The sequence below is a fragment of the Rhineura floridana genome, chromosome 4, assembly GCF_030035675.1.
Source record: "Rhineura floridana isolate rRhiFlo1 chromosome 4, rRhiFlo1.hap2, whole genome shotgun sequence".
NCBI classification, from domain to species: domain Eukaryota; kingdom Metazoa; phylum Chordata; class Lepidosauria; order Squamata; family Rhineuridae; genus Rhineura; species Rhineura floridana.
Window position 1 is genome coordinate 189,232,088 of NC_084483.1, and position 25,876 is coordinate 189,257,963.

General features: G+C 40.8%; 1 protein-coding gene across 1 annotated transcript in view; it reads left to right on the top strand.

The window, feature by feature from the left end:
• The window catches only part of SOS1 (SOS Ras/Rac guanine nucleotide exchange factor 1), a 97,693-nt gene that overhangs the window by 26,560 nt on the left and 45,257 nt on the right, over positions 1-25,876 (top strand). Inside the window, exons 9-12 of the mRNA XM_061625577.1 lie at positions 4,945-5,072; positions 5,746-6,401; positions 18,201-18,282; positions 21,421-21,543. Of these exons, the coding sequence (XP_061481561.1) occupies positions 4,945-5,072; positions 5,746-6,401; positions 18,201-18,282; positions 21,421-21,543 (989 nt within the window). The remainder of the gene's footprint in view (positions 1-4,944; positions 5,073-5,745; positions 6,402-18,200; positions 18,283-21,420; positions 21,544-25,876) is intronic.

Below are 25,876 nucleotides of genomic sequence, written 5' to 3' on the forward strand. Positions count from 1 at the left end.
GCTGTAGATATGTGTAGTGTAATCACTGCAGAAGGGTCATATGATGTCAGATTGTGGTTATCTGAAGACCTCTGCGTGAAGGCGTTACAGGATGATTTCCTCAAACTTTGTCAACGTTCAGGTTATCTCTGTCAGTTCTCTCTTCCCTCAGAAACATAAGAAGTGACATGTCTGGTAATCTGGGCAGAGACATGGGAGTTTTTTCTTGAGGATTCAAAAGGGTTATTGTTGTTGTTTTTCCCCCTAGGGCAGCCTTTCCCAATCTTTGGGTCTCCAGATGTTGCTGGACTACGGTTCCCAGAATTCCTGACCATTGGCCATGCTGGCTGAGGTTGATGGGAGCTGTAGTCCAACAACATCTGGAGACCCAAAGGTTGGGAAAGGCTGTGGGAAGGCCCTGCAGTACATATATGTGGAAGCATTAACAAGAGCAGTTGGCTCTTCTCAATAGCTACAGTCTGAAATATATAAAGATAATTAACTCATGAGTCCATGAGGAATTTGAGTGCTTCCCTTAGAGGATGATGGTGAGGTACCCTAGTAGATGAAACTGGACTTTTTCTAGTTTGTGAAGATTCACATTTAGCCATTGAAAAAGCGTGGTTGCCTCTCTTTTTATAAAGGTTTTTGATTCATTGGCTTAAAGGTGCTTAGTTTTCTGTACAATATGTGTAACTTGGCAATGGCTTGAACATACAACCTCAGATGCTATTCTGCTTTTTCTGCCTAAATCTTGGCAGTTCCATATTAAATGAAGTGTATGCTTTAAATATCAAATAAAATTCCTTATTCCTTTATTTAACATATAGTCCCTCTTTGAAGATGTTTTTAACAGAATGAAGGGCAAGCAGATGCTTCTTTCTATAATGACTTATTAAGAGGAAAGGCAGTCCCTCAGCCTTCTCGTAGTGCTTTATGTCCCTTTAAACAGTAGTTTAAGAATGGGGATGGCTGGCACTGCGCAGATTCCCATAGCATGGCAAGATTCTGCCTACACACATAAGTTTGAGAAGCTTAATCTATCTGGAGAAGCTTCTTTCTCAGAATTTTGGCTAATGCCTCAACATTCTGGAGTATAGTCAGCTAACTTTACTGGTGTCCATTAGGCATGTTCTTTTTCATCTGATCACAGGATGTGACCTGGAGTCTCAGGTGACATTAACCGGATGGTGTTGGGCCATAAACTGACCTGGTGGTTGAGTGTTCTCTCCCGGTCTTTTCAGCAGCTTCTGCTTCTATTCCAAGATCCCATTCCAACAAAGATGAGAATTCAGGTGTCAATTCCAGACCCAGCATACAGGGAGCTACATTGATAGTTGCTTTCTCTCCAATTAATGGAGTGAGTAGGTGGGAGGAGTTGCAGAGACTGATCCTGACCACAGATACCAGTCCATTCCGTTGGGGTGCTCTTCTCATCCAGGTAGTCACCCTGATGAAAGTGGGCTAGGGTCCCAGGTCATTTGCCCTGGACCTGAAATTCTTGGCTTTGGATGTTCACAGTGCCCATCTGTTGACCCAAGATTTTAGACACCCTCCTTGCCTCAAAGTGGGCCTCAAGCAATGGGGTCTTCAGCTCTTCCTGGAGGTGTTTTTTTTCCTGGTGCTCCTCTTCTGGGGCTGACCCAACAGCTCCAGAGGTTAAGGATGCACTGAGGGTTTTGTCTTGGAGGGGATGAATCAGGGGCGGAGCTGCAATACCATTAAAATACAGGCTGCCATTTTAAGCAGTGTTCTAACCAGTTTGGGCGATCTGACCTTGTCCTCCCATTTATATCTAAAAACATTTCATGAAAGGTTGGGCCCTGGCTTCTCTCCAGGGCTGCACCAGTTTCTCACATAGGATTTGAATTGTGTCCCCACTGTACTAATGGCCACTTGTTCAGTAAATGTTTCTTACTTGTTTTGTCTCCTAAGATGGTATTCTTGGTGGTAATAACATCAGCCAAAAAGGTGTCAGAATTAGAGACTGGATCTTCCTATCCACAGCTTTGTGTTTTTCCATCCTGATAAGATGGTGTTGCAACCCAACCCATCTTTCTTGCTTAACATCAACACAGTGATCCATTGGTCCCAGATGATGGTGCTGCCTTTGTTGTTTAAGAACCCTTCATGCTCACAGGAGTACAGGTGGCACACTTTGGGTGTCAGAACATTTTGGTTTTATCTGGAGGAAATCAGGGACTTTGGGTTTGTGGTTTCCTCTGTCTCTTCTACTGGGAGGAAGGTCTCTTCATCCTCCATTTCTAGGTGGTTCAGGGATGCCATAGCCCAGTGTTCTTCAGCCTTGGTTCCCAAATGTTGATGGACTACAAAAGCCATCATCTCCAGGCATCTTAACCAGTGGTCAAGGATGATGGAAGTTATAGTCCAGGGACATCTGGGGACCCAAGGCTGAAGAACACTGCCATAGTCCAGGCCTACCTGGCATTGCACAGGCAACTGCCAAGTGGTATCATGACCCATTTTCTTAGGGGTGAGGCGGCTCCAGCTGTGTTTAAGGGTAGCTTGCTCTGCTGGAGATTTTTAGAGCAGCAATTTGGGCTTCTTACACTTTCTTGAGACACTATAAACTGGGTGCATTTTTGTCATCGGCTGCAGCCTTTGGTGGGTAGATCCTTCAAAAGGTTGTAAGGCAGTGAGGGGCAGAGGAAACCCACACAGGTCCTGGTGACTGCTCTGTCATATCTCTAATGAGGAATGTCATCCATCATCCTCAGGCAAAAACGGTAATTTGTCTTACTGTGAATTTGTTTGCTGGGAATAATGGATAACATTCTGCCACCTCTCCTTCCTCTGCTGACAAACTGAGGGGTGTGAGTTATGGCTCCTGCCACTGCCATATACATATAGTTAGGGGTTTTTTTTCTGTTCTTTCCACATGCATGAGTTCCATTGATTTTGGCAGTGTCTATTCTACCTTATTGTAGTTAAGTCCTTTTTTGCTGTGCTTCTCTTTTTCCTGTCGGTTTCTCTTTTCTGTTCGGTACAGTTTCTCAACAGTTAGGTTTCAGTCATTGACAGAGCTGAAGTTGGAATGTTAGTGTGGGGTTGAGGAGTTGTCTCTGCCAGTTAATCTTGTGAGAGGGATGACTCCTTCCCCTGGAGAGGAGGCAAAAGGCTTCAGTGAACCCTGCCTGTTCCTTCCAGGAGGAGGTGTCATCCCTAATAAAGAATGCCATCCATCATCCTCAACAAACAGAAATTCACAGTAAATTTCATTTTTTATAAAACCAGTGTTTAAAATAGGAATGTTTTCATACTTTAGAAAAGAAAGATTGTGGGCACCAGGCAAATGTTTCCATCAGGGTGCTTAAGATGAAAAACCCCTTCCTTTGCTGCTGTCTTCATCTCTGATCCTAGGGGCATTTTAAGGAGGTCCATAGTGGAAACTTAACATTTAGACAAGGTTGATATAGAAGCAGGAGGTACCTGAATCCCAAGCTGTGAAGGACTTTAAATATGAAAACTAGCCCTGCAATTGGGTTTGGAAGTGAACCAGAGCCCAGGATTCTATATACACTAGTCATATGTCTCTCCATCAAAGATCATGGTCCTGGGTTTACATTAATTGAGATGGGGAAAGGTTTATTTTCCATAAGCCATGGGTTGAGAGGAGGGGTGTATTTATTTCCTTTATTCTGCCTTTCTTCCAAAGATCTCAGAACAGAATACATTAAGCTATCCTATTTTAACTTTACAATAGCCCTGTGAGGTACATAGGAAGCTGCTTTTATACCAAGTCAGGCCGTAGGTCTACCTATCTCAGTACTGTCTACTCAGCCTGACAGTGGTTCTACAGGGTTTCAAACAGGTCTTTCCTAATTCTATATGATGCTGGGGTTGAACCTGGGATCATCTGTATGCAAGGCATGCACTCTACTGCTAAGCCATGACCCTTCTCCCAAAAGTGAGTGGGATCTTGTTGGAATTACCAACCTTTTTTGGGTCTGTGAGCACATTTGCAACACTCTGCAACCAAGTGCACACTACAGCCTACTCTATTGGCTATAACAGAATGCTTATTTCAAGCCTAATTTCTGTGGGGGTGGGGAATGAGAACCCTGTGGATGCCATAGAAGGCCTCTGCAATTATACATATACCAACGGACAACATGTTGGTGACCCCTACTTTAGACTGAGAGAGATAGAGACTTGCCCAGTGCTCTATATGATTAAGTAGAGATTTGAACATGGTCTTTTGCAATTAAAATCCAGCATTTTGTCTAATTTTTTATTTCTTAATGTTAAGATTTCTCACCCGTCTTTCACCATGAGATCCCAGAGCAGGTTGTAGCAATTTAAGAACATAAGAAGAGCCTACTGGGTCAGGCCTATCTAGTCCAGTATCCTGTTCTCACTCTGGGAAGCCCGCAATCAGGACCTGCTTAAAATACAGCATTAAAAACAGATGAAACAAATTACAGCCAAGAGAATAGGGTGGGTTCTAAAATGTACATCTCAGGTGTAAACGCTACGGTAAAGAGGTGCCAGGCACACCTTTGGGGAGGGAATTTACAGCTTATTGGGTTGATTGCAGAAGTGAAATCTGGAAACATTCTGTTAAAGCAAAGTAATTACCTAGATTTTAATTAAAACTAGATATCAAGACTCCTCAGTTAGGCCTTTTCCTAATGCTACAATTAACAAGATCACAGTCTTCTACTCACAAGCACATATTTTTCTTAGCCTCCTTTCTTCAAGTTAATTCCCTAACAAACTGACAGCAGTGAAGGAAGTTGACAGTGTCTATTCAGTTCTTCGATTCCTTCAATGGAATGTGAACTTCTGAATAGGCTTCTTGCGCCCTTCTACCCATAGACTGCTAACTCTGATTATTCTCCAATCTGTTAGGTTATTGAAATTTTGACCAGCTATTTTGCCACTGAAAGATGAAAACTGATTTGTAAACTTATGTAGGACTGTAACTTCTTATTACATTCATAGCAATTAGAAGAGAAAAGTGAAGATGAAGAGGACAAAGAATGTTTGAAGCAAGCAATTACAGCCCTGCTTAATCTTCAGAGTAGCATGGAAAGGATATGCTCCAAAAGTCTTGCAAAGAGAAGGCTTAGGTAAATGCATTTCCATTCTCCCCCCCCCTTTTTTTTTTAAGCTCTGGAGTATTGTGCTATAAATCCAGGCTTTCCAGTTTCCTCTTTTAGTAAACAATGAACAAAGTTATTTGTGGTAAGCCTACTTTTTCACAGGAAGTGACATCAAAGTCCAGATAGCTATTGTTTTCAAACTCTCTGATGTGTGTGTCCTTGTATTCTTCTAGTGAATGCATCTTGAGAAACTTCTGGTAAGCAGTAAGAAAAATAGCTTTTCATTAGCTGTTAAGAAATGGAAATATCATGCAGAATCATTTAAAATGCCTACCAGATTTTTGTGCTCACTCATGATTGAGTGATTGTAATATGTGCTATAATTAAATAAAAAATAGTGTAGTGTCAAAAATTGTTTCCACTGTTTACAGTCTTTATTAATAAAGCATTAGTTGCCATTTTGCAGTTTAACCAAAGTTGATTGGCTAACTGGAATTCTGTCCTAGATGTCTAGTTTTAAAATTAACAGTGACCATAACACTTTCACGTCTGAAACAATTGAATTTAACTTGAAGCTAGCTCATGGAATGTATTGTTAGGCACTTGTTCAGGCAAGTTTTCAGAATAGACCTGCATTATTTTTCTGCTAGTAACATGTAGTTACTGTTTGAATTAATGTTGTCTTGCTTGTTTTTCAAAGTGAATCTGCATGCCGGTTCTATAGTCAACAAATGAAGGGAAAGCAGCTCGCAATCAAGAAAATGAACGAAATCCAGAAGAACATTGATGGCTGGGAAGGTAAAGACATTGGACAGTGCTGCAATGAATTTATAATGGAGGGGACTCTCACACGTGTGGGTGCCAAGCATGAAAGACATATATTTCTCTTTGATGGTCTAATGATTTGTTGTAAATCAAATCATGGCCAGCCAAGACTGCCTGGTGCTAGCAATGCAGAATATCGTCTGAAAGAAAAGTTTCTCATGCGGAAGGTACAAATCAATGATAAAGATGACACTAATGAATACAAACATGCCTTTGAAATAATTTTAAAAGATGAGAACAGTGTTATATTTGCTGCTAAATCGGCAGAAGAGAAAAACAACTGGATGGCAGCCTTGATCTCTTTACAGTATAGAAGCACCCTGGAGCGAATGTTAGATGTAACAATGCTACAAGAAGAGAAGGAGGAACAGATGAGATTTCCAAGTCCTGAGCTTTATAGGTTTGCAGAACCTGATTCTGAAGAGAATATTGTTTTTGAAGAAAACATGCAGCCCAAGTCTGGAATCCCTATTATCAAGGCAGGAACTGTTGTCAAACTCATTGAGAGACTTACGTACCATATGTATGCTGGTAAGGAATCCTTCCAGATCTTTAAAATATCTGAATTCATGTTTTAATGAATTTTGGCTAATCAGTGTCTTCTATCTTCCATACACCCAGAGAAGCAAGGTGGTATAAGTGCCTGATGCAAGTGGTAGCTTGTAAAAAGCCTTCTAGTGGCATGCTTAAGATCGTTGTACCTACTCAGTGATTATGCCTCTAGCTACATCTGTCTAGTAGCTTGGATGCTGGATCGTTTATCTCTTGAGATATGGAACAAAAAGACTTTAGCATACTTCCAGTTGATAAGGATTAAGGCTAAGCTAACATTAACAAATCTGTAGAGGAATAGAGCCATTCTTTGGGAAACATAATCAACTGAAATATGGCATAAGCTGTGCTTATATGCATCCAGAAGCATAAACAGATACTATGGAATCATTTATCACATTTATAAACTTCAGCAACTGCATCCTGCTATACTGTTTATGGAGAGAGAGGGGACTTTTAAGGAGGACCCCTGTTATGCATATTCAGGGGGGAAATTGAATTTTTCACACTCCCATATACCTACCCACACACTTTCAGTGTAGGATGGGTCATCCTACCAGAAGAGAGGATATTCATGTGCAATGCTTTGTAATAGTGCTAATGTGAGTATATAAGACCACATCAATTTATTTTATTTACAGAAGAAACAGAAATGTGGATCACTTGAACCATGTGGTCTGAAATAAATTGCAAAAGATTGCCTATGTTGAAGTAATATAGTAATTAAGTTTTGAATCAAATACTTTAGAATGCAAATGTCTAGACTTGATTAGGATGATATGTACCTTCATGTCCAATTAGATCACCACCTACTTTATGTGCTTTGTTTATAGGATGTTAATGAAACAGATGTTTAATTATTTCCTACTTGTCAGGTGTGCACATTTCCTAAATGCCATTCCACTTAACAGAATAGTTGAGAAACCCTTTGGCCTTAAATGTGTGTGTTAAAGCATGGAGCATTTGATATTGGTGGGGGTATGGTCATCAGGAGTTAGTCTGATGTCTTTTCCCATGCTACTTGTTGATATCTAGCTTCAAAGAGAAAGGTTAAATCCCTGGAAATTTGTCTTCAGACAGACTTTTATGTAGAAGGCTTTCCTCCCCTTTTTCTGGCTGATAGGTGCAGGATGCTATTATGAAAACAGGACTGACTACAAAGTATTGATAATGTGGCCACAGTTGTATACAGGGCTGTATGTATTCCTACTAGAAAGAATTCTGAACTCCAATACAAATTCTGCTTTAAAAATATTTTTGTCATGTATAAATTATGCAGAATAAACGTGCATAATTTAGTGTGATTTCGCTAGTTATAGGACAGGCAAAGGCACCCACTGCTTCAGGATTGCAGCATGCACATATTATTGTTGTTGTTGTTGTTATTTATTGCCCACCCTTCACCAATAAATAGGTCTGGTGGGGTTACAAAATCTAAAATACAGTATTAAAAATAATTAAAACACATTTCATACACATAGCCCCAGGAGTTCCTAAAAAAAATGTTTTATTTCTTTTCCATACTTCATTTTCCATGAGAATGCCAAACAGAAGCTTCTGTGCATGAATTATTTAGATAGGTTCCCTTTCTTGTTTTCCAGCTTTCTTTCTTTTCTGAACGTTTATGTTATGTTTAAGTTGGTCTTCCATCTGCGGTGTCTCAGTCTATACTTGTATAGTTACCTAGCTATACCTAGGTGTGGTGTAACTATCATAGATGTAGACTACTGCAAAATGTAGCAAGACCTAATAAATAAGCAGTTGTGGGCCTGCAGAGCCCACAACTGATTATGACACTAATGTTATGGAGTTGGTTTGGTACCAACTCTTTCTTGATTTATTCACCTAACCCTTTGATGGCACTGTGATTATAGCAAGTGATGTCTGCTGTAAATACTCTAATGCCACGTTAACCCACAAGGCAATCTTGGGAGAGATGGTAACTAAGAATTTCACCCGAACAAAATACACTATTGGAGTAGGGTCTCAGCAGGTGATACTCTCTGCAAACTATTCCAAAAGCCTCCTCTAGCCAAGACAGCTCCAGATTAATAGGAAGCTACTCTTTCTCTGGCTGAGGCACAGGTGGTCAGGAAGAAGAATTCAGATGCTGGGCAAGTTTACAATAGACCAGAAAAAACACTTTGTTTTTGCTTTTACCCAGGGGCACATGGCAAACCCAGCTGCTACCAAAAGGCTTTGTGGCTTCATCTTAGTGTCATGCTTGTCTTTCTCTTTCAAAATACGTTCTGGTCCTTTTTGAAAAATCACAACGTAATTATTATGGTATTAAATATAAGTATTTTGTCCCCAAATGAAAAATAGGTCTTGTATCATAATTGTCACCCTAAGAGTCGGAAACGACTCGCACTACAACTGCGGGGACACGTTTACCTTTACCTGTATCATAATTGTAAGAGATTCAATCCAATAGTGCTTGAAAATAGAAAACTTTTTTGTTGTATTGAACAGTACTTACACATAAACGGGTGGAAGCAGGAAGTTAGTATTCTGTAGGAATACTTCCCGTTAGGCAAAATACTTTTTCAGTGTTCAGTGACCATCTGTTCTCATCTGACTGAATTATAAACAATTGAAAATAACTGTACAAACACTGTTTTGGTCCAGTAGGCTAAATGTTTAAAAAGCTGGTGCAGTGTTCTTTACATCTGTCTAGACTCATGTGAACTCAACTTCATATAATCCAAGATGCTAAACATGAACTTGGGATCTGCTAAGATACTTTTGTCTATGGGACCAAAATGTCCCTTCGTATAAGTTCTGTAAACCTTTTTTCTGTCGAGGTCCACATTCCAGCAGTGGGCGCAGCTGAAGTCAGCTTTGGGTGGGCAGGGCTTTCCCTCCCCTCCTTCTCTTCTTCCTGACACACCCTTCTCCCTTTCTTTGTCCCTCTTCTTCCCCACCCAGTGGGCTGCTGGGAAAGGAACAGATCATGTTTCCCAGAAGCCTGAATGTATTGCTTGCAGAGGACTTTTGAAATTAGGCTGAAGGTTACAGGTTATCCATCCCTGCTGCAAGTAAATAGATTGTATCCAAGAAAACCTTAGGCTGTCTAGCTCACAAAACATTTCTTTCTCTGTAAGTAGTCTCAAGAATATCAGGAAAGAGGAGAAACTTCATTCTTCTCTTGCGCCTGGATGTGGAGGTTCTGCCTGGTACATATATGGCAGGTCTTTTCAATGGTGGCCTCCTGTTTGTCATATGCACTCACAAGAAAGGATCCTGGTGCTGCCACTGATATATTTTCAGTGCCTGGTAAAGGCATTTCTCTTCTAGGGTTTTGAGTGTTAATCCCTTGGTGTATTTGTATTTTAACCAGATAAGTCTTTGATTACATTGCTGATAGGAGGTGTTTACTTCATGGTTTGACTACCTTTCTGGTAGTTCTGGTTTTAAAATAAACATGTGTTGTGTATTATTGGAATTTTATTTTTGTAAATCACTGAGACTCCACGTGGAAAGCAACTAATAAATTGAATAAAAATAATCAGTTGCATCCAGTGCTGTCCGTGTATGATCAGACCAGACTTCAGCTCACATAGCAGGACTCCACCTTGCTTTCTTCCCCCATGAAGCCCTCTGCATACCCTCTCAATCTGTCCTAGAGAGTTGGGAATTCTCCATAGCAGATTTTGGGGATACTTTGCAGATTCAAGGAAAGACAACAAAGTTCTGTTGTGCAAGCCTAAATCCCTTCACACATGGTTGGGTTCCTCCTAATAATAATTTAAAAAATTAAAATGGGGAAGGATGAGTGTGCCTAGGCAGACCTTGCAGAGAACCACTGGTCCCCTCCCTTCAATCCACCCCATATACTGGGATTTTTTGTTGGTAACTAGTTTGTGTAAATTAATAGGAAGTAGGATCAAAGCAAGCAGCTTCCAGTGGGGCAAAAGTAGCAGGTTGAGTAACTGTCAGTTAAATTTAGTATGGACTATTTGAACAGAACTTTGATGTCTTCCAAAGACCCTTACGTTGGTTGGTTGGTTGGTTTTGCCTTTCTTCACAGTTCTATGTGTGGTAGAAAGTTCCTTTGCATTTCCTGATTTGGCCCTTCCAGTTTTGAAAGAGTTTGCAACTTTCTTCTCTCAGAGGGCTGTGCTATTCTATTAATAGAGCTTTGATACGTTGAATGTTTGTGCGTCAGCATAGTGTCCATTTCCTTTTTTAACGCATTCAGGAATGATTTTTTTTAGATGTTTTAGCTTTTTTTAAAGCCTGTTTGAGGATAGATTTATCACATAGACAGACATCCTGACTTAACTACATGTGTGTATTTTTAGCCATCTACTTGGCTAAATGAAATTGTAGGTATAGAATCTAGTAGGAAAAATGACATTGCTGTGTAGAAACAAAAAAAGAAAGATACGAGTTATATATGTAAATGCATATACTGAATGATTTATGTCAATACATTGTCCTTATGCTAGTGCAGAAGTAACAGTACTGTCCCTTAGCTTTTATCAGAAATGGGCCTTGGGATTGTGCCCTCCTTCTGATCAACTCTCTCTTTTCATGGTCGAGAACATCCTAGCTAGGGTTAACCCTGAGCAATTCTGGTGCATGCAAAATGAGCCATGGTTTAAGGGTAGGAAGAATTCACGTAAGAGAGGTGAGGAGCTTCTGGGAAAGGAGTGCATGACGCCTGTTGTCTCTTTGTAGGTAGAGCATTCAGCACAGGGAAGGTCCCATATCTGGGACTGACTGGTGCCAACAAATATTTATTTATTTCATATACCGCCCCATAGCCGAAGCTCTCTGGGCAATTTACAGCAATTAAAAACAATAAAAACAAATATACAAAACTATACAACTATGTGAGGAGGCAGAATTTTTCTCTCCAACTGTCTCCCTTTCTAGGTAAGGGAAGGCTTTTTCAACACTCCCCGAGGAGCTGCGAAATGTAAACTACAAAACAAAAATTGAGTTGTGCTTTTGCTGGAGGCCACCTCTCTCCCTGCACCTGACTCTTTCTGACCAAGTCCATCAAGGAGGCACCAACTGGGATAACCGCAATTCAAGTGCTTTCCCCTATGCTGTGCACTAGGCCTGGACCCTCCCTTGCTGTGGTCTGAAGGGACCATGGCAATTGAATTCAATATTAATCTTTTATCCCTGCCCTCTGATTTGGCAACTACGCAGCTAGAAAGAGACAACGTAACTTTGCCTGAGAGGAGAAGATATCTGGTTCTGGAGAGTTGCCCTCCCTTGGGATGCACTGAGGCCATAATAGTGCCAGTTGGTGAACCTAATAGTTCTTTGGCGTCTCTCTTCAGCTGACTATATGAGGGCACTACAAATGAGGAATGAGCTATGGGGAAGGTTTGTAGCTTAGTGGTAGAGCATCTGCTGTGCATGCAGAAGATCACAGGTCCAATCCCTGGCTGAGAGAAAAACCTGTCTAAAATCCCACTGCCAGTCAGTGAACAATACTGAATTAAATCAACCAGTGGTCTGACTTGTATTAGGAAGCTTCCTTCGTTCCTATGTTGACTTCTTTAAGATGAAGGATGACTGTAACACCCCTGACTACTTTATGAGGTTGAGAAGATGGAGGACACATCCAAATTACTATCCATAGCTAGAAGGCCAGGCTATCATATGCAAGTAATAAGAAAAGGATGAGGAGAGAATGGGGTAAACTAACAAAAAACGTGGACACTGAAAAACCACCTCCGATATAGTTACATGTCTGGACCAAAATCAATACTCAAAAGTCTATTGATTCATTCAAACAAGACATTCATTCAAACAAAATTTTAGAAACTTTGAATAAATCCTGGCAGAAGGCCAGTCCATTAATTCACTTCAGATTATTCTTTTTTATGGGACACATCAATAGTACTGTGTCCTCGTCCTAGCAAATGTTTATATTTTATTTCTTGGAAACTGTTTATTATATTTATATGACCACCTCATAACATACATTCTGTAAGTGGTTCACAGAACAAATAGAACAATTGCAATGCAAAATAACTATAAAAGACATTTTAAACTGAAGAGGACCAGACCGACCATAAGACATTTTTCAGGGCCTAAGAAGAAGACTTTAAGGTTTACCCTTTCAGGTAAGCTAGTCCCAAGCTATTAACAGCTTTAGAAGTGAAAATCAACATTTTAAATTTATGTCCAGAAGTCTGGAAGCCATTGATGTTTGTCAGTTGAAGTACACTTCTTGTTGTGTGCCTTCAAGTCAATTACGATTACGACTTATGGCGACCCTATGAATCAGTGACCTCCAATAGCATCTGTCATGAACCACCCTGTTCAGCTCTTGTAAGTTCAGGTCTGTGGCTTCCTTACTATATAAATTATATGCACATTATCTATTGCTTATGCTGAAGGATTGCTTTGGGGAAATGAACATATTGGCCCAGGAACAAGTAAGGTTTTAAGAGGGAAATTAAACAGAAATTTAAGAGGAAAATTCAACAGTTGACTATTATTATTATTATTATTATTATTATTATTTATTACATTTGTATACCACCCCATAGCCGAAGCTCTCTGGGCAGTTTACAACAATTAAAAACATTAAAAACAAATACACAAATTTAAAAACACTTAAAAAAAAAAACAATTTAAAAACACATGCTAAAATGCCTGGGAGAAGAGGAAAGTCTTGACCTGGCGCTGAAAAAATAACAGTGTTGGAGATAGAGAATAAAACTACAATTTTGTACCAGCAGGAAATGTAGTCTGCAGCAGCCTTTGTGGTGGTGTCTGCTTCTGTTCCTGGCTGCCACCACCAATCAGCAGCTGCAAAGTGGTGATAGGACCATACTGTAATTTCGCATCTGATTCAGAAGTATGTTAAGGAAAAGAAATACTCCTTGTATTTTGAATTTGTTGATCTGAAACCTGTCTTTGATTTGATTAGTAGGGAACTTCTGTGGAAGAAATTGTCCTAAAAGCTTATAGACAGTCGATTGTTTTATTTAATTATAAGGCTCCACTGTGAAAAGTCAGTAAATGTCTTACCCAGACTTTCTGGAGAATTATCATAATAGCATCCCAACTACTAATGGGAAACAACAAGGTTGTTTGCTGGCTCACCTTTTGTTTGCTTGCATATTAAACAGTATTACTACCATCTTTTCTGCTTATAGTCCATTATATTTGGGGGAACAGACCAGTTTCACTCCTGCTGTATGCTGATAATATCATAAAATAATAGAGTTGGAAGGGGTCTATGAGGCCATCAAGTCCAACCCCCTGCTCAATGCAGGAATCCAAATCAAAGCATTCCCAACAGATGGCTGTCCAGCTGCCTCTTGAATGCCTCCAGTGTCAGAGGGCCCACTACCTCTCCAGGTAATTGGTTCTATTGTTGTATGGCTCTAACAGTTAGGAAGTTTTTCCTGATGTCCAGTCGAAATCTGGCTTTCTGCAACTTGAGCACATTATTCCATTTCCTGCTCTCTGGGACGATCGAGAAGAGATTCCGGCCCTCCTTTGTGTGACAACCTTTCATGTACTTGAAGAGTGCTATCATATCTCCCCTCAGTCTTCTGTTCTCCAGGCTAAACATGCCCAGTTCTTTCAGTCTCTCCTCATAGGGCTTTGTTTCCAGTCCCCTGATCATCCTTGTTGCCCTCCTCTGAACCTGTTCCACTTTGTCTGCATCCTTCTTGAATTGCGGAGACCAGAACTGGACACAGTACTCAAGATGAGGCCTAACCAGTGCTGAATAGAGGGGAACTAATACTTCACGCGATTTGGAAACTATATGTCTGTTAATGCAGCCTAATATAGCATCTGCCTTTTTTGCAGCCACATCGCACTGTTGGCTCATATTCAGCTTGTGATCAACGACAATTCCAAGATCCTCCTTTTTGCCCTTTTTGAAGATAGGGACAACATTAGCTCTCCTCCAGTCATCCGGCACTTGTCCGCCACAATTTCACAAAGATAATAGACAGCGGTTCTGAGAGTTCTTCAGCCAGTTCCTTCAATACTCTAGGGTGCAGTTTATCGGGCCCTGCTGTGTTGAACTCATTCAAAGTGATTAGGTATTCCTTGACCATTTGTCTATCAATCTCAAGCTCCGATCCTGCCCCTTCTACTTCATGTTTCCCTTTCCTTTGTCATCTGTTATCATTTTGCCATCCTCATTGAGTAGCTGTGCCACCATTTCTTTTCTCTATCTTTTACTATGGACGTACCTGAAGAAAGCTTTTTTTGTTGCTTTTAGCATCCCTCGCTAACCTCAGCTCATTCTCAACTTTAGCCTTCCCAACACGATCCCTGCAGTTCCGTGATACCTGCCTGTACTCTTCCTTTGTGGCCTGGCTTTCTCTCCGCTTCCTGTATGTGTCCTTTTTTATTTATTTATTTATTTAAAATACTTATACCCCGCCCTTCTTCCGAGGAACTCAGGGCGGCTCACAATTAAAACAATAAACAATCAGAACAACCAATATACATGTTAAAAACAATTAAAAATAGATTAAATCAAAATAGATTAAAACTATAACATGTTCAGTTAAAAGGCCGCCTAAATAAAACAGTCTTCACCTGGGCGCGAAAGGATGATAGCGAGGAAGCCAACCGAACCTCGCTAGGGAGGGAATTCCACAATCTAGGGGCAGCCATTTCAGGTCATCTCTAAGCTTTTTGTGAAGCCACATTGGCTTCTTCTGCTGTTTTCCCCCCTTTTTTCCTTGTTGGAATTGTTTGCCGTTGCGCTTTTAGAATTTCCTTTTTTAGTAACTCCCACCCATCTTGGACTCCTTTTCTCATTAGGGTGGCTTGCCATGGAATGGTACTTACAGTTCTGAGTTCATTAAAATCAGCTTTCCTGAAGTCCAGGGTGTGCGCATGGCTACTCTCAGCCTTTGCTTCTGTTAAAATCAAGAATTCAAGTATGGTGTGGTCACTTTCCCCCAGAGTTCCTGTAACTGCCACTTCATCCACCAAATCATCTCTATTGGTTAGAATCGAGTCCAGGATAGCTGATCCTCTGGTTGCTTCCTCCACTTTCTGTAGGAGATAGTTATCTCCAACACAAGTCAGAAATTTCTTGGAGGGGCCGTGTTTGGCGGAATTTGTCTCCCAGTAGATATTGGGATAATTGAAGTTCCCCATTACTACTACACCATGCCTCCTCGAAACATTGGTAATTTGCTTTTCAAAAGTTACATTCTCCTCTTCTCCTTGATTGGGTGGTCGGTAGTAGACTCCAAGCACTGCATTCCTTTTATTACTTGCCCCATTAATTTTAATCCATATACTCTCGATGGAGCTACCAAGCTCATCTTCCTGTATTTCTGTGTAGGGATATATATTTTTAACATATAGCTCGACTCCACCTCCCTTTTTATTCCTTCTGTTCTTTTTGAACAAGTTATATCCTTCAATTGCTGTATTCCAGTCATGGGAGTCATCCCACCAAGTTTCAGTTATACCTATCAAGTCATAATTACCCTCCTGTATTAAGAGTTCAAGTTCGTCCTGCTTGTTTCCCATGCTCTGCGCATTAGTATACAGACATTGAAGACCATGTGATTTATATAATCATTGCATGTTCCTCACAAGTGTGTTTGAGGAGATTATAAGGAATTTTTGTAGCTGTTGTTCATCTGAGTGGTTAACTATTACGGTAAAACAAAGATGATGATTCTTGGGAAAGATCAGGGAATCAGATTGCCTAAGTAAGCAATTTAAACATCTTGGTATCATTTAAACCAGTTGAGAATCCTTTAAAGTGCATGTGGAACCAGCTAGATAAAATGGTGGCTTGGACAATTAAAGTAGTGGCCACATTTTATTTTGGTAAAGGTGGTCATTAATTCCACCTGCACTTTTAAAAGTTTTTGAGGCAAAAATAGTGGAACAGTTGCTCTAGGGAGCACAACCTTGAAGTAATACAGATCTGCAATGGTTTGAATCCATTGAAAATTAATATCTGAGGGCCATATTCCGGGTGCCATATGATAAGCTGTTCTCTCTGTTACAAGCCAAAGTGAATTTACTGAAGTTGGCACATTTAGTAAATAATAGGATAGCTTATTGTATTATGTTATCCTATGGAAATAGGCAGAAACTTTCAAATTTAGCACTGATTAATATCCCAGACAGTGACTGGGTTAAGTCAGCCGCTAAGCTGATAGCCAGGATAGCATTTTATCTGATTTTTACTGTTGTTAATGCAGGGAGCAAAGAAAGCTTTGGACTTCATGAGGCAGAATATCTTGCATTTAGATTTAATGAGTGTTTGGTAGAGAGTAATACCCAAAGAATGTCGCTATTCTACCAGAGACTGGATGTCAGTGCCCTTCCACCATAGTTGATTAAAGTTGCATACCAAGGAGTACTTTGGCAAGATTGAAGTTTCCCTTCTGCAGTTATGTTTGGAAAGTTCAGAGGGATGTGCACTGGTATCAGTGTGGACAACTAGCGATAGAAACCCTGGAATGCACAGTGTTGCAGTGCAGTCTATATAATTCTGCTAGGCAGAAATTTATAGCAAAGTGGTTGGGGAACAAATTCAGTTGAGTGAGAGAGGACATCATGGTCTTTTTGCCGGCATACCAGACCCTTAGGATCATATTTTATTTGGCTAGCTTTCTAGTTACCATTTTGGCTATTAAAAAGGAATGGACTGACTCCCATACAACTGATTGCCGGCATGATTTAGAATAATGAAGGTGGATGAAGACTGGTAGGTAGTAGAGGACTGTCAACTCTGTGGAAGTGTAAATGAGTGAGAGCTTTTTTGTGTTGTGTTATTATTATTGAAAAATATATTGGATATTGCAATGGGTTATGCTATAAAGCTTAAATCATATTTTGAGTTATACTGTTGTATGATTGCTGTTGGCCTATGGCAATGCAAAAAAGATTTGTGTTCAGATTTGTGTCCATTGTTACCCTGTTCTGATTATTTGCAGCTAGATCCTCAGCCAGAGCAGCTTTTGGCAAATTGTTTTGCTCAGGGTCTTCGGGGTCTTGTGCAGACTTGCCTACCCTGGATTTACTGCTTTTTGACATCTTTGAATTAAACACCCTTCTGCCTACCAGGAAGAAGGGGAAATACTTTCCTGCTAATGACCACCCATATCAGATGTGTCCATGATGCGGCCCTAGCTTCTTCCAATAGCTTAAATTGTAGGAAATCTATTAAGAGGTTTATTTTTATGTTCCAGTGTGGTTTTCACTGTCACTTGATTCTTTCACATGTGTTGAGTTTTCTAGCTTGGAGCTTTCTTGGGGATCTAGGAAGACATTTCATCCCTTAGGTAGTAGCAGCAGAATAACATTGCTCACCTGGCTTCCCAACACTGTGCATCATTGCCAGTTACCAAGAAGGGAAACAGCACAGGGAAGGTTCGTATACACACAGTGGCAGAGCCAATCCAATACTCCTGCCTCTGCACTGCATTATTCTTGGCTGTCTTTGTCTTCTCCTTGATAACTAGCAGCAACATGCGGCATTGAGAAGTCAGATGAGCAATGCTGCCTTCCCCCACCAGTCACTAGCATCCTCAGGAAATGATGGTTAGCATTGCCTACTTAGTCCCAGAGGCAAGATCTTCCCTTAGCTAGCTAAATATGGTTTTCCTACAAAGAGAACAAAAATCCATCAGGAATGAGAGCCCTTTTCCCATTCCCTCAGCCATGATTAGGAGACCGCTGCTCTTACATCTGCTTCAAGCCCTATTGTTTGGAACTTCTGAAGTTTACATTTATGGTTCTTTACTTCCTGTCTAAGCAATTTAAAATAATGTACTGAAATAGTTATTTTGTCTATCCTAGATCCCAATTTCGTTCGAACATTTCTTACGACGTATAGATCTTTTTGCAAACCTCAGGAATTATTGAGTCTCCTGATAGAACGGTAAGAGGGTTTTTTTTAAATACTGCCTTGTAATTCTGGTTCCTTTCTTCTGAGGTGAGTTTGTAAAAAACATTTCTATCCTATGGATATTGCTTCTTTTTTAAAAAAAACACCACAATTGCAATATGTATGTAGGGCTTTAACATGCTTCAAAAATCACTGAGAAGAGGAAAAAAATTCCAAAACAAACATACACATATGAGAGTATAATAAATAATAATAATAAAATTTTATTTATGAGTCGCCTATCTGGCTGAATTAACGGTCACTCTAGGCGACGTACATTTACATAGTAAAATACAATAAAAACCAATGAAAACCAAAACAGTAATTAATGTACCAATATTAAAAGCAACCTACCCCAGAGATCCCATAGGCCTACCTGAACAGCCAGGTCTTCAAGGCCCGGCGGAAACCTATCAGGGAAGGGGCATGGCAAAGATCAAAAGGAAGGGAATTCCAGAGGGTAGGGGCCACAATCAAAAATGCCCTCCCTCTGGTCTGTACCAGCCTCGCTATCTTAACTGGTGGGACCAAGAGAAGGTCTTGTGTGGCTGATCTCATCAGGCGGCATAATTGGTGATGCTGGAGGCGCTCCTTCAGATAAACTGGGCTGAAACCGTATAGGGTTTTGAAGGTCAGCACCAACACATTGAATTGGGCCCGGTAAACAACTGGTAGCCAGTGTAGATCTTCTAACACCGGAGTGATATGATCACGGCGACGGCTGTTCTTAATCAAATGTGCCGCCGCATTCTGTATCAGTTGTAATTTCCGGACCATTTTCAGGGGTAACCCCACGTAGAGCACATTACAGTAGTCTAAGCGGGAGAAGACCAGGGCATGTATCACCCATGGGAGCAGATGGGCAGGAAGGTAGGGTTGCAGTCTCCTTATCAGATGTAATTGATACCAAGCTGCCCGGCTCACTGCCGAGACCTGAGCCTCCATGGACAGCTGGGAGTCAAGAATGACCCCGAGGCTGCGGACCTGGTCTTTTAGGGGCAATTTTACCCCATTGAACACCAGGTCTATATTCCGCAACCTGCCCCTGTCTCCCATGAGCAACACCTCGGTCTTGTCGGGATTTAGTTTCAGCCTATTCCTTCCCATCCATTCACTTACGAATTCCAGGCACTTGGAAATGGTGTCCACTGCCAACTCTGGTGAGGACTTAAACGAGAGATAGAACTGAGTGTCATCCGCATATTGGTGGCACCGCAGCCCAAATCTCCTGATGATGGCCCCCAGCGGCTTTACATAGATGTTGAATAGCATGGGGGAGAGGATAGAGCCCTGTGGCACTCCACAATTGAGAGGCCAAGGGTCTGAAACCTCATCCCCCAATGCCACCTGTTGGTGCCTGTCTGAGAGAGAGGAACGGAGCCACCGTAAAACAGTGCCCCCTATTCCTAATCCCTCCAGGCGATCTAAAAGGATACCGTGGTCAACGGTATCGAAAGCCGCTAAGAGATCCAGGAGGACGAGGAAGGTGAATTCTCCCCTATCCAACGCCTTCCTCATATCATCCACCAGGGCGACCAAGGCTGTTTCCGTTCCATGTCCAGTCCTGAAACCTGATTGGAATGCCTCATATGGTACTCTTTACACTGAAGAAGCAGAGTTCTTGTAGATTTAGTGAAGCTGGTGGTGTCAGCCAAAACCCCTTTGCATTCTAATTATTATTAGAAAAAATGATTTTTTATGTGTGAGGGACAGGGAGCAGAGAACCTTCAGTTTTTGGAAAACACAAAGGGTTAGATCCAGACGTGGCCTTCCATGAACAGAAGAGTTCCTTCAATTCACAGAAGGTACTTAATCCATTAGAGGCTTCTGCTGGAAGGAGAGGTGGGGACATTATTTTTGCCTATTGCCTTTCTCCTCTAAACCTCCCATGCTGTCTTCCACACTGCCCTTGAAGACAACTCGGAAACTTCAACTGGTCCAAAATGCAGCAGCCAGATTACTGGCTGGGGTTCCCTTTAGAACTCATATAACCCCTGTTTTAAAACAGCTGCAGTGGTTGCCAGTTCATTTCCAGGCCCAGTTCAAGGTGCTCACTTTAGTGTTTAAAGCTCTAAACAACTTAGGTTCCAAATATCTGAAAGACTGTCTCCTTCCCTACAAACCCTCTCAGGTGTTGAAATCAGCAGAGGGGGCCCTTTTCGTAGCTCTGCAACCCTCAGAAGCTCGCAAGGTGGTAGACCGGGAGGGGACATTCTCTGTGGCAGCCCCTAAGTTGTGGAACTCCCTCCCCACCGAGGTGCGTCCTGCAACTTCATCATACAGCTTTCAGTGACTGCTGAAGATGCATCTCTTTACCCTGGCCTGAGAAGTGTGTTTTTAGGGCTCACCTTATTTTCAACTGTTCTTAATTATGTATTTTAAAATTGTTGTAACCCACCCTGAGTGAAGGGCGGGTAATAAATTTGGTAGTGGTAGTGGTGGTGGTGGTAGTAGTAGTAATAGTAGTAGTAATCCAGAGGATTTCCCGCTCTCCAGAATAGCTTTTCAGGGGAACTGAAAATCAGCTTTGCTCCCTTCCTCCAACAGACTATCCCTTGAGCAGAAGTCTGGATCCATCCCTATACAGATTTGTTTTGTTTTTTTAAAAGTGTGAATTGGGTGGAAAACACTTAAAATATTTTTCCCCAATTTAGTCTGAATCTTCAACTCCCCATTCTTACTTTACATGCCCAACTAGACAAATGAAGTAACAGCCCTCGTAGCTTTAATGTGTGTGGTTTGTTATGTGCGTTACAAAGTATTGAATGTATAAAATACAGGTGGTATCCATTTATGTCATACCTGTAGGAGTCAGATGCCTGTGTGTTTTCAAATTGATTTCTACTTTACCCCCAACTATATTGTAATATTTAAACTCAGTTTGGTATAACTTCATTGTGTTTTCTATACAGTCATACTTACGGGTTTTGTACCTGTGCCAACTGGAAGGCTTAAAATTCTATAGAGGTTATAGCCCTTCCCTTTCCTGTCAGGATGAAACTGTTCTAAATGAAATTAAGAATGTTAGTCCTATTCCTTATTGCTTATTGCAATCAGTATTTTTCATGTTGTTAAAATATCACTTAATCGGCATGCTTACTTACCTGCATTTTGTCTTCCCACCCACATTAGATTTGAAATTCCAGAACCTGAACCAACAGAAGCAGACCGCATAGCTATAGAGAATGGAGATCAACCTCTTAGTGCAGAGCTAAAAAGATTTAGGAAGGAATATATACAACCTGTACAGCTGCGGTAAGTAATTCTAAATGTGTAAATATTCACTTTACAAGTGTGCTTCAGGTGATAATCATTTCAAAATATGGTAACATATAATTAGTATGTATAACTGTCTCTTATTTAGATTTATTTCTCAGCTTTTAAAATCGGTGGACAATACAGTTTTCTATGCATGCTCAAGAACGTTTCAGCCTTCCCTTCCTACCATTACACCTTGCACCCTCAAAAAGCCACTTCTGAAGGCAAGTAACCACTCTAGAGTAACATTTTGTGTAACTGGTTACAGCCAGAAAAAAAATAGCTACCATTTCTTCACCACCTCCACACACATAAAAGCCAGTATTGGATGAGAAAAGAACATTTTTCCTTTTGAAAAAGAGGAGTGTGTTTCACTTTCATAGGACAGCCATGGAAAACTGGCTGTAATAGGGCCCAGTAACAGTCCTAAGAAAAATGTGGTAAGGAAGCCAATCCATAAATCACATGGTCTTCAATGTCTGTATACTAATGCGCAGAGCATGGGAAACAAGCAGGACGAACTTGAACTCTTAATACAGGAGGGCAATTACAACTTGATAGGTAAAACTGAAACTTGGTGGGATGACTCCCATGACTGGAAAACAGCAATTGAAGGATATAACTTGTTCAAAAAGAACAGAAGGAATAAAAAGGGAGGTGGAGTCGAGCTATATGTTAAAAATACATATCCCTACACAGAAATACAGGAAGATGAGCTTGGTAGCTCCACCGAGAGTATCTGGATTAAAATTAATGGGGCAGGTAACAAAAGGAATGTGGTGCTTGGAGTCTACTACCGACCACCCAACAGGAGAGCTAATGTTGTCCCTATCTTCAAAAAGGGCAAAAAGGAGGAACTGGGGAACTACAGACCAGTCAACCTAACATCAATCCCTGGAAAAACTCTGGAACAGGTTATAAAACGGTCAATCTGTAAGCACCTTGAAAGCAATGCAGTGATTACTAGGATCCAACATGGATTTATGAAGAACAAATCCTGCCAAACTAATCTTATCTCGTTGTTTGATCGGGTAACCTCCCTTATAGACTGTGGGAATGCTGTGGACATAATATATCTCGACTTCAGCAAAGCTTTTGACAAAGTGCCCCATGATATCCTGATTAGCAAGCTAGCTAAATGTGGGCTGGATGGAACGACTATCAGGTGGATCCACAGTTAGCTCCAAAATCGTACTCAAAGAGTGCTTATCAATGGTTCCTTCTCAAACTGGGCGGAAGTAACGAGTGGGGTTCCACAGGGCTCGGTCCTTTTATTAACAACTTGGATGAGGAGATACAGAGCATGCTTATCAAATTTGCAGATGATACAGAATTGGGGGACATAGCTAATACCGTGGAAGACAGAAACAACATTCAAAGGGACCTTGATAGGCTGGAGCATTGGTCTGAAAACAACAGAATGAAATTCAACAGGGATAAATGCAAAGTTCTACACTTGGGAAAAAGAAACCAAATGCACAGTTGTAAGATGGGGATACTTGGCTCAGCAATACGACATGCGAGAAGGATCTTGGAATTGTCATTGATCACAAGCTGAATATGAGCCAACAGTGCGATGTGGCTGCAAAAAAGGCAAATGCTATATTAGGCTGCATTAACAGACATATAGTTTCCAAATCGCGTGAAGTATTAGTTCCCCTCTATTCAGCACTGGTTAGGCCTCATCTTGAGTACTGTGTCCAGTTCTGGTCTCCGCAATTCAAGAAGGATGCAGACAAAGTGGAACAGGTTCAGAGGAGGGCAACAAGGATAATCAGGGGACTGGAAACAACGCCCTATGAGGAGAGACTGAAAGAACTGGGCATGTTTAGCCTGGAGAACAGAAGACTGAGGGAAGATATGATAGCACTCTTCAAGTACATGAAAGGTTGTCACATAAAGGAGGGCTAGGATCTCTTCTTGATCGTCCCAGAGTGCAGGACACAGAATAATGGGCTCAAGTTGCAGGAAGCCAGATATTGACTGTACATCAGGAAATACTTCCTAACTGTTAGAGCCATACGACAATGGAACCAATTACCTAGAGAGGTAGTGGGCTCTTCGACACTGGAGGCATTCAAGAGGCAGCTGGACAGCCATCTGTCGGGAATGCTTTGATTTGGATTCCTGCATTGAGCAGGGGGTTGGATTTGATGGCCTTATAGGCCCCTTCCAACTCTACTATTCTATGATTCTATGAATCCAGATTTTTTATGTAAAAATAACTAAAAAACTAAAAATAACTTAACTAAGAATAACTTTGGGTCATTATTACAATGAATCCTTCACATTCTCTTTATAATTTTAATACATTTTCTATGATGACTATGAAGCCAATAATTTGTTTCTTGCAAGCACAGTTTTTGAGCAACCTAAAGTACACGTAGACATCAAGAGATGGTCATTATAGGAATCAAATTGATTATATAATTGGTAGCAGAAGATGGAGAACTTCCATACTTTCTGCAAAAACAAGACCAGGAGCAGACTGCGGTACAGATCATGAACTGGTCATATAGAAAATCAGAGTAAAGCTAAAGAAGAAGAACAAAGCAATCATAATGCCAAAATACAATTTAAATAACACCCTGGAAGAATGTAAAGGTCAAATATGGATCAGATTTGAGGCTTTAAACTCACTTGACAGAGAGCCAGAAGAACTATGGAGTGACGTCAGAGACATTAGCAGGGAAGAATGCAAAAAGACAATACCTCTCATTAAAAAGAGAGAAAGACCACAATGGATTACTGAAGAAACTCTTAAAATGGTTAAAGAGAGAAGGAAAGCAAAAGCAAAAGGAGATAGAAACACAGTCAAAACCCTAAGTGCAACAATATAGCAACTAGTACATAGGGACAAAGAGAACTATTACAATAGTTATTGTATAGAAACAGAAGAGGACAAAAAAAGGGAAGAACAAGAGCCCTATCCAAAAGACTAGAGAAATTAAAGGAAAATTTAAACCACGAGTAGGGATGTTGAAGCATCAACAGGGGAACACACTGACTGACCGAGATGAAATAAAAGGAAGATGGAAGCAATACACTGAAGAACTCTATAAAAGAGATGACAGGATGACAGAGTCATTCACAAAGGAACCATACGATGAAGAACCAGAAATTTTAGAATGTGAGGTGAAAGCTGCTCTTAAAATACTTGGAAGAAACAAATCACCAGGAACAGATGGCATACCAATAGAATTACTACAAGCCACTGAGACTGAATCTGTCCAAATTTTGAGAAAAAAATGTCAAGAAATATGGAATACTAAACAATGGCCCACAGACTGGAAGTGTTCAATATACATCCCAATTCCAAAGAAAGGGGATCCCAGGGAATGCAGTAATTATCGAACTATTGCCTTAATATCCCATGCAAGTAAAGTAATGCTCAACATTCTACAACAAAGGCTCTTACCATATATGGAGAGAGAAATGCCAGACGTCCAAGCTGGACTTAGAAAGGGAAGAGGCACCAGAGATCATATCGCAAACATACGTTGGATAATGGAACGGACCAAGGAATTTCAGAAGAAAATCACCCTGTGCTTTATAGATTACAGCAAAGCCTTTGACTGTGTAGATCATGAAAAACGATGGAATGCTTTGAAAGAAATGGGGGTGCTACAGCATCCGATTGTCCTGATGCGCAGCCTATGCTGTGGACAAGAGGCTACTGTAAGGACAGAATATGGAGAAACCAATTGGTTTCCAATCAGAAAGGGTGTGACGGGTGTACTTTATCACCCTATTTGTTTAATCTGTACGCAGTTCATATTATACGGAAAGTTGGATTGGACCAAGATGAAGGAGGTGTGAAAATTGGAGGGAGAAATATCAATAATTTAAGATATGCAGACGATACCATCCTACTAGCAGAAACCAGTAATGATTTGAAACGAATGCTGATGAAAGTTAAAGAGGAAAGCACAAAAGCAGGATTACAGCTGAACGTCAAAAAGACTAAAGTAATGACAACAGAAGATTTATGTAACTTTAAAGTGGACAATGAGGACATTAAACTTGTCAAGGATTATCCAGTCATTAACCAAACTGGAGACAATAGTCAAGAAATCGGAAGAAGGCTCGGACTGGGGAGGGCCATTATGAGAGAACTAGAAAAGGTCCTCAAATGCAAAGATGTATCACTGAACACTAAAGTCAGGATCATTCAGACCATGGTATTCCTGATCTCTATGTATGGATGTGAAAGTTGGACAGTGAAAAAGCGGATAAGAGGAAAATCAACTCATCTGAAATGTGGTGTTGGAGGAGAGCTTTGCGCATACCATGGACTGCGAAAAAGACCAATAATTGGGTGTTAGAACCA